This window comes from Platalea leucorodia (assembly GCF_965183815.1).
Source record: "Platalea leucorodia genome assembly, chromosome: 6".
Classification (NCBI taxonomy): Eukaryota; Metazoa; Chordata; class Aves; order Pelecaniformes; family Threskiornithidae; genus Platalea; species Platalea leucorodia.
The window spans coordinates 33,266,921-33,283,263 of NC_138828.1; the positions used below are offsets into that span (position 1 = coordinate 33,266,921).

A 16,343-nucleotide genomic window follows, 5' to 3' on the forward strand; every position below is an offset into this window, starting at 1 on the left:
CAGCCCCCTGGAATTGGCAAAGCCTGGTGTGTGAGTAGCTGGGTCTGTCTGGTTGCCGCCGGGGACAGCCTGCCTGGGCTCTGCAAAGGGAAAGGCAACTTCCAAAAAAAAAAAAAGAAGCCAAAACAAAGCAAGCCCCAGAAAGCAACAGTAAAACCCAAGCGAGCCCTGGCTGAGCGGCAAACCTGAGACATGGGCACTGCCATCCCGCTGAGTGAGATTTGGTGGGCGTGTGGTGAAGGCAGAGGCCAAGGGAAAGCTTTTTGGGGGTATAAGGAGGGTGGGAGGGTAGGGTCTGGCAGGGAGTGACCCCAGCCTTAAGAGGGAGACGCTGGGTGGCAAATGGGGAGATGTTCCCCAGGGGTGGGGGGCTCCCCGACATCCCTCCCGGTGCTGCCTCTCCCGCTGCCCCCCACCCTGCTGCTTGGGGGAGCAGACGGGTGCCCCCGGCCAGCATGGGGCTCCTCCACCCTGCGCGTTGTGGCTCCCTAAGGCCGGCCGTGCCCCCCCCGGGCCGCGGGGCTCTCAGGCCCACAGGGACGGTGCGGGGATGGGAGCGCCGCGGGTGCAGCGGGGTCCGGCTGCGCCGCCCCCGCTCCGGGGGCTCCTCCCGGCTGCGCGGCCCGGGCGGGCTGGGGAGGGGGTGCGAGCGTGTGAGTGTGAGTGCGTGCTTGTGCAGGCGGGCACGTGCGTGCACTAGCAGCTGCGTGCGAGTGTGCCCGCGGGCGTGCGCGCAGGGGGCGCGGGCGGGGGAGGCGAAAGGGGGCCGGTTCTGCAGCGGGTGGCTCCCAGCCTCCCCCGCCCCCTTCCCTCTGGGTCCGCTCCTCGCTCCGGCTCGCATTTTATCGCAGGCGGCCGGCGCAGCCCCCTCTCCCCAGCCCCGGCCCCGGCCCCGGCCCCGGCCCCCGCCCACCCCCGGGGTGGAGGCAGCCGCGCCGAGCCGCCCGCGGGAAGAAGGCAGCGCTCCGCCGGGCTCCGCGCCGCTCCGCGCCCCTCCGCGGGGCCATGCAGCGCCCCTGCCCCCCCGCTACGAGCGCTGCCCCTCGCCCCGCCGCCCCCCGCGCAGCCTGAGCGCCTCGCGGGGGCTCCGCGCCGCTCCGCGCCCCTCCGCGCCCCTCCGCGCCCGGCGGTGGGACGGGGCCGGCGGAGGCAGAGGCGGCACAGCAAAGCTCCGCGGCTCTGCGCGACTCCCCCGCTGCCCCGGCCATGGGGAAGGGGCTGGAGGGGACGGCGGCCCGCTGCGGGCTGGGACTGGGATACCTGCTGCAGACCGTGGTGCTCCCCGCCCTGGCCGTCCTGGGGGCCAGCCGCCCCGGCTCCGCGGCGCAAGGTAAGGCGGGGGATGGATGGAGAGGGGCCGGGGCATCCTCCGGGTGCGGGCTGGAAATGCGAATTTATGCCGTGATTTTTTTTTTTTTTCCCCCGTGTCTGTATATGTGCAAGCAGCGCATTCCCCCGCATGCACGGCCCCCGCCGGCGTCTGGGGGGTCCGGTCTCCCCCGCCGGCTCGGGTGTGTCGGTGCTGAGCCTGGCCGGGGACAGGCGTTTCCCTGCCCTCCGTCCTCAGGCGGGGCGCCGGGGCCGGAGGGGGGGCTTTGGGCTGCAGGAGCCCGGCCGGCAGCCCTCCGGGGCGGGGGAGCGGCGGCGGTGCGCCGGGGGCTGGCGAGGTGCGCGGGAAAGGCAGGTGCGGGGCCGGCGTCCCCCTGCCGCGGCACAGCCCTGCCCCGGGGCTCCGCCGGCGCTGGTCGCTCGTGTGCCCCCGTCTCCCCCCCCGCCCTCCTCCTGCCTGCCTAAAGCGGGATGTACTCGAAGGGAGTTACCGTGTTTCTGTGTTTATGCTTTTTGTTTGTTTGTTTTCCCCCCCGCCTTGCCGGGCGTTCTGCAGTACATCTAGATCTGTTTTCCGTGTAGCCCGTGTATAAATTCCCCTTTCCAAGTGAAAACGTCTTGCTTCTCAGTGCGCGTTTAGCGATGTCTTGAGAGCATCACAAAGAGCCCTGGCTCGGCGTGTCACCCGCCCGGCGGACCGCCGCTGCAGGAGGCTTTTTCTCCTGCAAGCTGATGCCGGATAAACTTTCTCGGTGTTTTTCTGCTCTCTTCCCAGGAGTTAGACCTGAAGTAGAAATGGGTGGCTTTTGCTGGGAAATACTTTTCTACAGCCTTCTCAGCGCTGGAGAGAGAGGGTGCTGCTGCATGTGGGCAGAGCCGTGCATAGCAAGGATGTGCGGGTTCATTAAAGCACTTGGAAATCCTGGTTATATGGTTAGCAAGAGAAAAGGAATTTTAGAAGCTGTTTTGTTTTGTTTTCCATGTATGCCACCAAGAAATAATAATATGCACCAGAGCTTTGATTTGGAGTTGTTAGCGTAATGCAAGTGGAAGAATTCTTGGTTTTCCCCCCATCCTCTCTATGGAGAGGCACTTGAGACGCCTGCACGGATCTGACCCCGTGCTCGCACCCAGCCATTACAAAGTGCACTCCTCTGTGGCCTTTCTGAGAGGAGAGCCGTGCTGGTTGCTCTGAGTCCCGGTGCCCCTGGCAGGCTGTTGGGAGCCGTAGGTTTGCTGCCGGTGGGCTGGATGCACTGTACATCGTGTCTGTACATGTAACCGTGCTAATCCATTTCCCGCTGATACTTGCTCCATCCTCAGAGTCACGTTCCCTCGCCCATACAGGGCGTTTATCTCGCAGGAAGGTCAGAAAACTGGTCCTGAAAAGGGGGTGGCAGAGAACGAGAGCATAAAAATCCCTTATGTATCGTGTCAAGTTTCTTCTGCCTTACGTACCTATCGTTTCCTTTCACTGGTCGGTTTCGTGTTCGAGATAGGACAGGTTTGATGTTGTGTATTTAAAGGTTTTAATAGTACCATGTGCACGGAGACCTAGATGTCAGTGGGTATATATCAGTCTGTGTAGGTGCGGGGGTGCTGAAGAGGAAAGATCTGCTCAGATGGTTGGACCAGGAGCAGAAAGGAGCCTGCCCGCTCTGCTGGCGGGACATGGGTAATTCGCGTGACAGATGGCCTGAGCGGGGAAGAGAGGACCCCCTGCCTTCCGCCGCTTCGGAGCGCACATCGCAGTGCCACAGGGCATACCCCGCGCTTTCAGATGGTTTCTGCTTGCCACGCGTACCACCCGTAACACAACGCTGGGGGACGGAAATGCGGCGAGGGGAGTGGAGCCGGGCCCCCCGCCTGTGTGGGACCTGTCGCAGGACACAGGTGTGCTCGCCTGCCCAGAAAGGGACGGAGAGCTCTCCAGCGACGCTTCCCGTTCTGCGGCGTCTGATAAACTTTCACAACAGAGTGGAAAATCCAGGGGATGTGGTTGGGATACAGTCATTCGTCTTGGACTTGTTTTTCCACGTATGCTTTTATTTTGATTTCCTGTTTGTTAGGACCAGGCACAGAATTCGGGTGCAGACCTGGTTTTGGCATCTTTCCCAGAGCTGAGGGGTTTTCTGCTTGGTGTTTGCCCTGGGGATCTTCATGTATGTGTATGTGGTGCCTCAGCGAGGCAATGAATCAACAGTTTAACTATGCCCTCTTCAGGAAGTTTCCTCATCGTATAGCACCGGGCAAAGTTTTCCCTCTGTTTTATTTATACCTTTCCAAAAATGCCTGAACATTGAAATGATTCTTACCCAACCTCTTTTCCCAAAGTCATCCTCCATTCAGTCCGTCTCCTTTGAAGTGGGAACACCCCTCTAGTCTCTTCAGTTGCATTCCGTTGAGAGCAATAGAAATAGGACGTGTGGAAGTTGCACTCCAAACTGGTCTCGGTCTTATGATTTTCAGTGGGTCTGGAGCCAGCTGACTTGGTTTTATTTCTGCAAAAAAATTCAATCTTCCTTTGTGATACTTTGAAAAGGAGGAAAAACTTAAGGTGGTGTCTTCATACAGCAAACACATAGTTACAATTTACAAAGGGGAGGCGGGGAAGGGAAAGAGGGCGTGTACATTTTTTTCCAGTACTTACTGCTAGTATTATTTCTTGTTTTGCTTTTCTTCTCTATTCCCCAACCATCTTTATCTTTTGAAGCAGGCTAAGGAGGCCGTGAGCATTGCTGGGGCTTCTGCTTTCATGCCTTCTTTTTCCATTGCCTCGTGGAAAATAAATGTATTAACTGAGTAGTTGGTGGACCAGCCCCCACACTCCCTGGCAGAGAGATTCATATCACTGCATCTCAGCATCCTCCTCTGAGCTTTTCAGCAGAGTTAAATACACTTTTTGTTTTATGAGCATTTCTTATCTTCTTATCTGAAGCTGTCTAAGTATTTTTCCGCTGTTATCAGGAGAGAACAGGAAATGGCCACGGTGGTAGAGACGGCCCTTAGTTCCCCAAGCGGGGTGAATGGGGCCAGAGCGATTATCGAGCCAGAATCAGCTCTGATCTGGCGTTCGCTGCATTCATTATACCTCTACAATAAGCTACATCAGAACGAGAATTCAGACATCCCAAACTGTGAGAGAAAGAGCAACCACCCCTGGACCCAGGCACCTACCCCTGCCCAGCGTTTCAGTGCCGTCTCCCGTAAGAGCAACTTTTCCTTCGGCTCCTCAGTCAGCAGAGACTGGGTTACTGGGTTTCAGCCCCGGTGCTTCCCTACTTCTTCCCCTCCCGACCCTCCCTACTTTGGGTATTAAAACTGTTTGAAGAACTTATTCTGTGGCCCCCACCTTTTTAGGGGGTAGGTGGGTTGAGAGGGAGGGTCAGGCTATCTATCTGTAGTGACAAGCATGGTTCAGGCAGCTTTATGGGCTAATAACGATGGCGTAAGAGATGGATAGAAACGCTAAAGGGACTGCATATTAATGAGTTTTTGTTTCAGTTGTTCTGTTACAACAAAAGAGTACATTTTTTATGCTTAGCCCCTCAAACCTAATTAAATTAAAGTGATAATTTAAAAAGAAAACTGTAAAAGAGCCATATGTGCAGATATTTGTCTTGCCCCAGCATAGTCTGTATTAGCAACAGCAGCAGTTTGAAAATGCTTGGTGCGGAAAAAGTGAAATATAACATGTGAATGTACGAACCTTTTGGGGATGCGCTTCTTAATTAAATACCTAAACGCATCTTGTTGAAAAAAGGGGGGAAAAGGACTTAATTATCTTGACGCATCAGTGGACCGCTTGTGTTTGATCATGTGGGTATAGTAGTATTTGTATTAGTAAAGCGAGGGCCAAGTAGTATTTCGTTGTGAACGGATAAACCCACTTGGAACATTAATTTGTTTTAAAGCGATGTCCCCTGGCAGATTTCAGTGACGTTGACGAGATTGGGCTGGATGTGGTAGCCCATACTGGCCCTGAGTAGCATTTTAGTACTGCAGCAGGCTTCGCTGAAAGCAAAGCAGCCACCGGCTTTCCTTTGCTGACTGAGGTGAAGTTTAGTCAGGATTAAAATGAAGTGGACGGATCTGTCCGTGGAGGCGGGATTCCTCCCCAGGAACACGGGAGCCAGAATCCGGGCTCTTCTTCCTCTGGCTCCAGTCTCTAGCAGCTGGTTGCAACAGTTATGAAAAAAAGTATATACATCAAATACAGCCCCCTTCTGATGGCTTTTCAGCATTACTGTCAGTGTCATTTATTCCTCTGTACAGTAAGAGTGCCTGAGTATATCTAAACATTTCCACAATTGTGGTGCATATTTACACTTACTCATTTTAAGTGGATCATTCATCACACAACTTTTTTTTCTTTTTTTTTTTTTTTTTTCTTTGGTAATGGTCTCAAACCCTGATTATTCACTGTATTTTGGGACTAGCTTTGTGTGTGACATCCACAGTCAGAAACAGGAAACAGAATTAACCATATTAAAAAGATTTTCCTAATTTAATTTTCCAAGTACAGTACGCCTGAAACCAGGAATACAACTCAGTGCCAAGGCCAGGCAAATCAGTTCCATAGCTGGTCTGTGCAACAAGAGAGGAGAAAATGTGTATTATATTTCTTAGACATTTTCAAGTAAATATCTTGATTTTTGTCTAAGTTGAAGAGTGGGGTTTTGTGGCGTGGTCTGTCCAGTTCAGTTGAATAGGATGCAAAGCAACATCAGTTCCCATGGCAGGCGAGAGGAGCCCAGGCTGACTAGGACAACAATTGAGTATTTCCATACAGTATATGACCAGAGTTTTGTGTATACGTAAAATACTAAGGAGAGCTGTACTTTGAAAAGTGAAGCTACATTTATTTTGTGCTACCAGCTAAGTAATCTTGTTTGGAGTAACCCATTTTATAGTGTATGGCTATGTTCGTTGCTTTCTGGTGTCTTTCTGGATTTTAAATCATTGGACTTTTGAGGAATTGGTTCTGGTTACTTTTTCTGGAAAAAGGCACAAAATTTGCTTTTGCAGCTTATCAGAAAAATATGTTTTAATTGCTGTTGCAAAGGGGAATTCCTAGGTAAATTTGCATTGCTCAAAGTAGCGAACAGTTTGCTGCAATTTAGTCAAAGAGGATTCAACTCAATGTGAGTCTTAAATGTTCAGATCATTGGTTTGTCATTGCAAACGCATCACTGGAGGCTATCTTTGAAATGAAAGTTAATTAATTGTGGGTGCTCTGCCTATGCAATATGTTTCATATAACTACCTATATATCACTATAGGAAAAAATGGCATTCCCTTTCCCATTCCCTCTTCCCTCCCTTCTGAGTGGGGAGGGGGTTGTACTGGTTTGTGAAGTGCACATCTTGTTAGCCACCCAGTGGAGGTATTCAAGTTTAGCAGGCAGCGATCTTGGCATCGGTGCCAATAAAGCGGTAATTACATCGCCTGTCATTTTCATTAGCCATCTTTGCTTTCCCGTTCGACTTGGAGGTGTAAAACAGCGCAAGCTTATAAAGCGTAAGTCAAGGATTAAAAGCGAGGAGTAAGAGACGAGCAGCGGTTTTCCAGTTGGCTACAACCTCCGTCAACACAGCAGCAGAATAATGTTGTGCAGAGGCACAGTTCAGTGCTAACTGCTTCCAAGGACTGAAGGGATGGTGGTGTTTTAAGTGATTTATTGCGTGTGCTCGGTAGAGTCCAGTCTCGGGAGCAGGCGCCCCTGGAGCTTTCCATCATAACATTATCCAAGAGGCGATCTGAAGGAAATGGTATTAAGTCTTCTGGGAGGCAAACTGTATCCAAAGAAAGACTTAATTTGCATCATTTGTAAGCAAGCATTTGAAATTATGCTAAAAGGGAAATGGTTATAAAGAAGCTTACATCAAACAAATAGGAACGACAAAATTCCCCTTAATTTTGCACGTACTTTGTTTCCCCGTGTTTAATTTAATGGGGTCATCTGCAGATGCTCTGACCGCAAACTCCAGTGGTGTGATGGGGAGAGGATTTATTTAGTATTGTCATTATTTTTGTGATAGGTCTGCTTAAACATTTTGCAGAGCATTGGTTGTGGTTTTTGTATTTAGATTTGTCTTTCTCGGGTAAGGACGTAGCATAAAACTGACTGTAAGCCGTGGGCGTGTGCGCTAGCCAGAGAAGGTAAAAGAAAGCCCCAAATTGTAGTTGTGTTCCAGTTGCTTTCCTCGAGGCTGGCTCTGCTCCTACAAACAACACGCACAAGTAAGGCGCAGTGAGTCAGAGCAGTGGGCAAGAGCTGCCAGAGGTTTTCCCAGCTTTCAGTAACCTCAGAGATGCTTGTGTACAGCTTTGCCCCTCGGTAGTCATCACTAGAACGGCTTCCTGTTTGCTTTTATAACTCCAGCCCAAGTCACACCTACGTTAAGCAGGAAACATGGGTTTTCCTCCTAATTCATCAAGTGCCGGGCTTTAGGGGGTCCCTTTATAGTCTGGCATGTTATTATCTAAAAGTTTGGGCTGGGGAAGAAAAGCTTCATGCAAAAAATAGTTTCACTTAAAAATGTCCTTATCAACATAGGAAATTTTTTGGGGGAAAAGAGTCCTTTTGGTTTATTTGCTGGGGGGAGGTTGTTAAAAAACAAGAAACCTTAATGAAAACCAGAAAGGATTAAGTTATTTTAGTGAAAAGGTCAATAAAGCTTCAAATAGTTACCTCACTGGCCAAACTCCTTCTGCTTACAGTCTCTGAAAATCTCTTAGGTTTTCAGTGAAAATGAAAAAGTTAAAAGTTGTACAGTCTTCCGACAATAACAGTTTTCATTTCCACTTACATTTTTCACTACGCTGGGTGAAATATATGGAAAAACCTCACTGTTAAACTTGACCTACAGTCCTGGTTAAGTCATATATTTACAGCAATTTCTACGTCTCACTCTCTCTTTTTTCTTTTTTTCTTTCTTTTTAAATCGCACTGATTTTACTGTGATGCAGATTGAGATAGAGACCCAGAGTCTCCCAGTGGTGCCAGACATGCCCTTACTGCTGCCAGGGAAGGGCAGGCAACACTGGGTTTAGGTAAGTACCTTTGCTATTCCCCAAATACAAGCAGTGCTCCTCTAGCTTGCATGGCTGTGCAATAGTCCCATCAAGGCAGGGACATCCCCTATGCCAGTGTGCGATGCTGCAGTGCATTGGCGACTCCCTAGATTCTCACTCTCCTTCCTTATGAGTCCTACACAGGCGGGACAGGAAGAGGCAGCCAAGGAGCTGTGCATGCTCATCTCAGCTGGTGATAACCTCCCACGGGGGACATCTGCAGTTGCGTCTTTAGGATAGCTTTGCTACACGTTTGTGTTGCTAGAGACAATGGGAGGTTCTCATTTGTCATGTTGCATTAGCTGTTTAATCTTTAATCCATCTTGCTGGATTGGGAGGACAGCTATATTTATCTCTATTTGGTGGAGAGATATAAGGGGAATTGCCTAAGGGTGCAGAGCGAATGTGTAAGGAAGCCAAAATGTGAACTCAAGGCTTCTGAGTGCCTGAGACTGTTTGGTGCTCCGGTCCATCCTCCTCCTCGTCTGACAGTCCCAAAGATGGATGCTACAGAGGGAATGCTATGTTGAAGGCTCTTCGTTGTTTTCCCAACGTCAAATTTGTTGGGTCTCACTAATGGTTTCTTTATATCTGCTGGTATCTAGAAAAATGTATAAAAGATGAGGGCAAACCTATATGCTGTTACTCAGAAACAGGGATGCATCCTGGAAGCTCTGACTTTACGGTGGCCGGCGGTTTGGGAGGATTTCCTTCGCCCAGTGAAATTCACAGTGTTATCCTGTATTTGGAGGGAGCAAGAGCGGATCCATCGAATGACTGCAGCGCTGTTGTAAATGGAATAAGGATCACTGCCTTGGCTTGTTTTGTTTCGTTTGGGCTTAGTCTGCAATTCAGGACCGTCTTATTCAACTGTACTTCATTCATCTGAGTGAGCAACTTATGCTCCAAAGGACCCCGTTGCCTTACAAGTCATAAAAGCTATGAGGTTGCCTAGGCAATTAAATCAGTGTCTTTTTTTCTCTTGTTGAGGTAACATTATCAACAATAATGCTAAGGAGCTCGGATAGGTTTTACTGGCCTGGCAACAGCTGAGCATTTTCTTGTTAGGTAGCTCCTGCCAATCCCTTTTTAGTTATTTTCAAGAAGTAAAGTAGCTTTATTTCTTAGTCTCATATTGAGTGAGAGGTTGAAATGTTAAGCTCTGTGGATTAACGATGTATCCTTTGAGAAGAAGGAAAGCTTGCGTTTTTCTTGGTCCCCTGAGTGCTGGATGCGATTGTTTGAGAAATCTTGGATTTCATCAGCTAGATACAAGGAAACGTGCAAGTAAGCCTTGAACGATCTGTCAAAAGACGTTGACTCTATCGCAGCCATTTCGGAAACTTGTTTGAACTGATAGTTGTTCCCCAGGCATTTCTGTGCTTGAATTTAGTGCATTTCACGTCAGGCAGTGAAAAGTGATCACCACAGGATTATTAGTAATTCAAAGCTTCTTGGAGAGCTATCTTCCAACCATAAATTTGCTAAAATAATGGCTGAAACATGAATCGCTGCACTCTTATGACATGGTGTATTTATTTATTGTTTAAATACATCGCTTGTCTTATCCAGTCCCAACATATGTGTTTATACTGGGAAGTTTACATAGTAAGCGAAAATAATAGTATGGTCTCACTGAATGGGGTTAATTGCAGTTCAGTCGTACCGAAATCGAGGAATAAGAAGTGGGACGGAATAGCAAGCGAGACTAATTCTGTTCTCATGTGCATTGGATTTACCTATGCTGACTGTAGCGCAGGTAATTACTGGAAGTAATTCAGAGTACAGATGTGCATACTGCCTTACTTGGAATTAATTTTCTCTTTCATTAATGTATCTCCTAGTTTTGCCAGTTGCTTACGGAGTTAGCACAGATGTATTCCTCTCACCTTTCCCTACAACATCAACAACTTCATGTGTCCTCCTGGTTACTCTGCAGCTCTACACATACAAAATATGAGCAGCTGTGACTGGCGGTGAATAGCCGGGGCTAGTAGGGTAACGGTGAGGTGTCCAGACTGGAATTTCGGGTTGTCTGCAGTCTGATGAAACTATAGAGAAACCTCTGCTGTGCAAGCCCTTATTTTAGGATTAGGACAAAACCCAGTGGTGCTTTCAGCTAGGAGGAAAGAAAGTTTCCCCTATCAAACTCGGTCACTTCAGATCTGAAAATCAGAGTTGGTTAACGGAAACTAGAAGTCCGACCAGTTAAGGGATGGGGCTGTAATTAAATGGTGATGAATGTGCCCTTGTACCAGTGTCGTTCACTGAAAATCTCGCTGAATTGGCTCGTGAACTACTAGTATTCCTTGCTCTAAGCTTTTTGGCCCCAAAGCTGCACTAGTTTTTGGCAAGTCATCATCCCCGTTACAAATTCCTTTCATGCAGACGTTGCAAACGTAGCTTTAGGGACTTCCTTTCTGCTTTCTCACCAGTTTCTGAAGGTAACTTTTTCAGTTTCTTGCTCAAATAAAACACAGCGATCTTCTTATGCAGCAGATCTCTGCTGGCGAGAATGCGAGTGCTGGTTTTCCTTCTCTTCCTCATGTAAAACAGCTGTGCTCTAGCAAATAGGAAGTTCCTAATTTCTTAGTTCCCAAGTAACTAGAAGGTTTGTAGCTAGAAAGTTCAGTACTGGGATTTGTCAGTTTACTGTCCGTTTTGTTTTGTTTCTCAAAATCCCCAGTGCTTATACCAAGGATAGACTTGCACTATACAAGGCCAGGCTATGACCACCAACAAATACAGCTCCATTCATTTCAAAGCCAGCACATGTCAGAAGCTCATCTGATTCTGTGCTAAAAATATGCCGGCACAGTAGAGTGAGACTCTAGGATGGACAGACCTTGATCTCGGCTTTTTGACTGGCAAGTTTTTTTGAGTTATTTTTTTTAAGCTCAATAATTTGAATAATTTTATGGCTCTCTATTTTCCTTACGTGTAACGATGTGGCTCTTTGCTGTAGAGAGATTAACAGTGCCTCACTTGAAAACACGTTGGCGAGATTCTTCCAGGTAGATGTTTTTTCTCTTGGGTTTTGTCATGTTATTTCATATAAGAACACTGACAGCCAAATGGAACCAACTGTAGGCAGATATTTGTATGTAATAGATATTTATGTGGATATGTGGCAAATTCCTGCCTCAGCAATCAGTCTTTTTTTAACTGAAGACCTCTACTACTAAAAGCATGGGCTTTGAACGCTTGAGTTAGAAATGCAACCTGGTAGCTAAAAAAGTAACTAAAAGCAGTTATTATCCTGGTTTAGGCAGTAGAATGAGAAGTGCCATGTGCCTTTCACGAGCACTGGAAAAGGCAAAACTGTTCAGCTCCTGCTCGCTTTTGTCCCTTGCTTGTTGTGCACTATTTCTGTATGGATCTTTTTCTCCCCCTCCCCCCCGCAGTGTTATATATTAATTCAGTGTAGTAAACATAGCTGTCATAGCTATTAGATAAAACCTTCCAAATCTTAAAAAAAAAAAAAAAAAAGTCAGTCCTAATTTACTTACTTGCTTTGTAAACATTTCTATCATTTTGTAGTCTCGAGAGGAAAGTCTTAAATTTGCATTTATAAGAAACATTTGCAAAGAAAACTGAATTAAAACGACAAAGTGACATTGCGTGGACTATTCATTTGCTATGTTTTACCGATGAGCTTATTTTATGAGTACTTGGTTTCATTGCAAAGATCCTTTCTCTTAGGGAAATCAATTGATGGCAGTACTTCGATCAAATTTTGCTTTCTGTCTGATTAGTTTCACTGGATTGCTTGGGACTTACTCACCGGAGCAAGACAAGGAAAATTCGGTCTTTTGTCTTTTAAAGTTTTATATCCACTAGTACCAATGCAAAACACACATTTCACTCGTGGAGGCCGGGCTGAGGTTAAGTTGGTTTTAAAGATAACAGTAGATTCCAGCATCCTTGCATTTGTTTTGTATTTGGTGACAGTCACTAAATCAGAGGAAGGAATGTTCAAACAACACACTTGAGGAAAAGTGATTTTTATAGAAAGGGCCCATTCCTGCTAATAGCCAGTAACTGCACATAACCCCGCTGACATTAAAAGTCCATTAGCTAAGCCCAGTTTAAACAGCAGCTGATGCTATGTCAGCTAAATGTACATTGGAATTTTTCATGTAATGCAGCAATAGCACTTCTGTAATTTTTCTAAAACTATGTACATTAAGGAAAGCAAATGTCATCTGATAGTCGTAAGATGAAGAGTTCACATTAAAGTAGGGAGAATTGTAATCAAACTGAAGTTACCATCTGGTTGCATTAACAAGAAACAAAAATGGTTACAAGAGAAGCAGAGAGCGTCAGGCTTCTGAATTAAAGCTAGATTAGCAAATCTAGTGTACAAGCTTCTGTAACACCGGATAACCACAGAGCTGCTTATCTGCTTGGTTCTTTATCATTAAATACATTATGACCTTGTTCAAGAAAAGTTTCTACTGAAGTCAGTAAGATGCTTTGTCATGTGGAGCACTGGGTTGCCATGGGGGGAAAAAAAAAAAAAAGCTTATTTGCTGGCCGTTTAGGAAATATGTCTCTTTACAGCAGTGTGAAAACATTTAAACTTGACAAGAAAGTTTGTATGCCTATGGCCTTACATTCTAGTTAACTGTTGGCACAGCAAATAGCATCTACCCATCTCAGTGTGTCAAAAAGAGGGTTGAGAAGTGTTGAGGGTGAAAAAATGGTGCATGCTTGATAAAGAGAAGTGTGACAGGTGATGAACTTGTTACTCAGCTTCAAAAGCAACCGGCAGACTGAGGTCCTAGTACTGCGGTCTTGGGACCCACTGAAGCACGGTTTGGCAACCGGTCTAATTCTGAAAAGCCACTTGGAAGTCTGCTTTGAAAGTAGATCTTGTGCTATAAAGCCGTTGTGGAGACGGGCAAAGCGTCGCTTAGTAAGTTAATGTGAGAGCTGGAAACAGAGGGGTAATTAGTCGCTTACTGACGTGCTCCCAAGTACGGTGAAGTATTACTGTAACCTCCTCCGCCTCCTCTTTGCTATTATCTGTCCATTAGTGAAACCTTGTACAAGTACTGACAGGAGTAGAGTTTAAATGCCTGATGTGGGTAGACATACCCACTGCAAAAATCCTGCGAACGCATCTGGAGGGCTCACTTAAACTCTTGACAAACTGCGTTAGTAGTGCAAAACTCTTGAATGTGTCGTGAGGCTGAACTTGAATTTTTTGTCTTCCCAGGCTGAAGGAGTTGATATCAGTAGCATGCCCAGAGCAGATCGTGTGTTTGCGAACCACGGGGTTTAAGGAGAGTAATTCAATTGTGTTTTTTTTCCCCTTCTGGAACATAACATGTAAACATATTACTGAACTAAAGCCTGGTTTTAATTACAAGCAGTAACTTTTTCATGTTGACAGATTTTCACATGGAAAGCTGTATTGAAAATGAGAGAAGACCTTTTTGCCATCATTAGTTCTTGCTGCTTAGCGCTTTTATCAAGTACAGTAAAATACTGTTTGTAATTAATTCCAAGCTTATATGGACACGTTTAATATAATTGCCAAACAAAATCCTGTTTACTAACATATTGCTTGTGAAACCAGTCTGAATAATCTGGTCTCTAGCACACATAAATCAGGCAGTAATAACAGCTGTAAACATTTCACAATATACTTGGAGTGCTTTAATTTTAATACTGAATCCACTTTTGGGTTTTAAGGATAAAACATAGGCCAAAAGTGCCTTTTCTCGTATGTTCTTTCCTAATCTCTTGCACTGCTTTGCTGGAAAGTTATTAAAAAATCATTATTGTATTTGATTATAAAAAAGTAAATATATACACGGTCATGAGCTGGGAGGATTATGTAATTGAATAATGCTGGAGCTAAGAAAATGACACTGTTCATGTTGGCATGGGACAATTGCTCTAATACAGCCATGAATATTTTTCACTGGAAAAGGCATTGCAGTGCCAATACTCTCTGTCCTTCTCAAAGATTTACTATTTTTATCTGTCTAGATGTCTGTATATTGCATACTAAGCCTGAAACACGTGCATAAAACCGTTGAAAGCAGCTGGTTAGGCAGCTAATTCAGGTGCCCAAAGGGCTGTGAAAAACAAAGGTGAGCAGGAGCCAGGTTTGTAGTGGAGTACAGGGGGACCTATGAGACTCTGTTACGTGCTGGGCCCCCTCTTTCTGGGAAGGCTTTGAGCCTGTATTGAAATAGAAAGAGGAAAAGGAGACTGATAGTCTGTCTACTGCAGAATATTTGAGGTTGCATGAGGCTACTAAACTGTCTTTGTGAGTTAGGACTGTGCGTGTAGTTTGCCCAGTTCTGCGGAAGGCCTTGAAATTTCGGGAAAAGATTTATAATCATCCCTCAAGTCATTTTCCCCTGCCCCAAACAAAGACCTTGAAAAACAGTTGTGTAAAACAAAACATTTTGCAATTTTTGTTTACTTGAGAATGTTCTTTAACCTCTAAAATAAAATAAGAAATAAAGTAACCAAAGTACTATTTTGAAAGACAAATTTGAAAAATGTTCACTTTGGGGATTTTTTACCCTTGTTCTGCAGTTGAAGTCCCTCATTAAAGTTGACATAATTTTTCAAATGGTTTGGCCATTGTGCTCTCTGAAGAAATTATTAGTCTCCAAAACCATGCCAGGCTCCTTCATGAATGCTGTCTCCTCTGAGCCATGAGCCTCTCAAGCATAGGACACCACCCCCCAAAATAAAAGGCACAACTAAAAATTGTTATCAGGTAGGTGATAACGTTGGGAAATGTTCCAGGAGATTTTCTTTCGTACCTCCCTGAGGGGATGAACAAAGCCTGCGGATGTGTCCAGCTCCCCAAGGTGCGTGTCCGTGCAAAGGCAGCCCCTGGGCACAGGATGGATGGAAACGGCAGGGTCTCGGCTGCTCCCCTGCACTGGGTGCAGGTGCCCAGGCATTGGCAGTGGGGTTCTGCAGGGGTGGCCCCTAGGAGGAGGAGGAGGTGGTGCTCCAGGTGCTGGAGCTGAGATCCCCCTGCAGCCCCTGGAGAGCCCAGGCTGGAGCAGGTTTACCTTGAGGGACTGCAGCCTGTGGGAAGGACCCACACCAGAGCAGGGGAAAAGCAGTTTAAGTGGCTCAGCAGAGTTCTTTTTGTAGGAGGCAGATGAAGATCCGTGGTATAACTGGCACACTAAGCTGCTATTAATGTTTTCTGCAGTTAGTTAAGGACAATAAATGATTGCAAACCGTCATTTATGCAAGCAAAAGCCTGTATCAGGGAAAACTTTTGGGATGCTCTGATTGTGTCAGCTCTCAGTGATATGTCTGACTTTAACATGATTTTCCCAAGGTTTCTGCTGTTAACAATATCTAGGCATTTTGGAATTTGGTGGGCTTATACAAATGCATTTCTGACTCCGAAGTTATGAAAAGGGTTCTTATTTGACTAAAAAAATGTAAGGACTCCCTAGGGCACTTGCTTCTTTTTCTGTTTCTTCTCTATGTACATCGAAAGAAAGATAGTCTGGTTGCTCTTGTCAAAGTTCCTTGTTTTCAGCCGTGGACTTTAGGACTTCCATGGAAGTACGTTAGTGGGGAATTGTATTTGCCACATGGTCTGCAAGGTCAAAATTAATCTTAAAACACTATTACTTTTTGTCAGCTACTGAAGTTTAGTTTGCTTGAGCAAAGTAACTCTTACCCACAATGCAAGGTAAAAACTGTTGTATTGCTTGTTTTCTGAAATGGCATCCGAAAAATAAATACGTACTGGCCTATTTATTATGACTTGTGCATATTAGAAAATAAATGTACCAGGGAAGGTTTTGCTTAAGGGAGTCCTTAAAAAAAAAAAAAATCTTTTTAACGGTCAGATTTCATCTAACTTTGCTTTGCTTTTAGACAGTCAGTATTTTAAGATACATCAATATATTTTGATCAGTATAATAACACGTGGTGTC

At 46.1% G+C, this 16,343-nt stretch overlaps 1 protein-coding gene across 2 annotated transcripts in view; it reads left to right on the forward strand.

Annotated features, from left to right (window-relative positions):
• Nucleotides 1–1,206: 1,206 nt before the first annotated feature.
• The window catches only part of UNC5C (unc-5 netrin receptor C), a gene marked incomplete at both ends in the record, with an annotated part of 264,769 nt that continues 249,632 nt past the window's right edge, over nt 1,207–16,343 (forward strand). For both annotated transcript variants that reach the window (XM_082315446.1, XM_082315447.1), the window contains one exon: nt 1,207–1,330. In XM_082315446.1, the coding sequence (XP_082171572.1) occupies nt 1,207–1,330 (124 nt within the window). The remainder of the gene's footprint in view (nt 1,331–16,343) is intronic.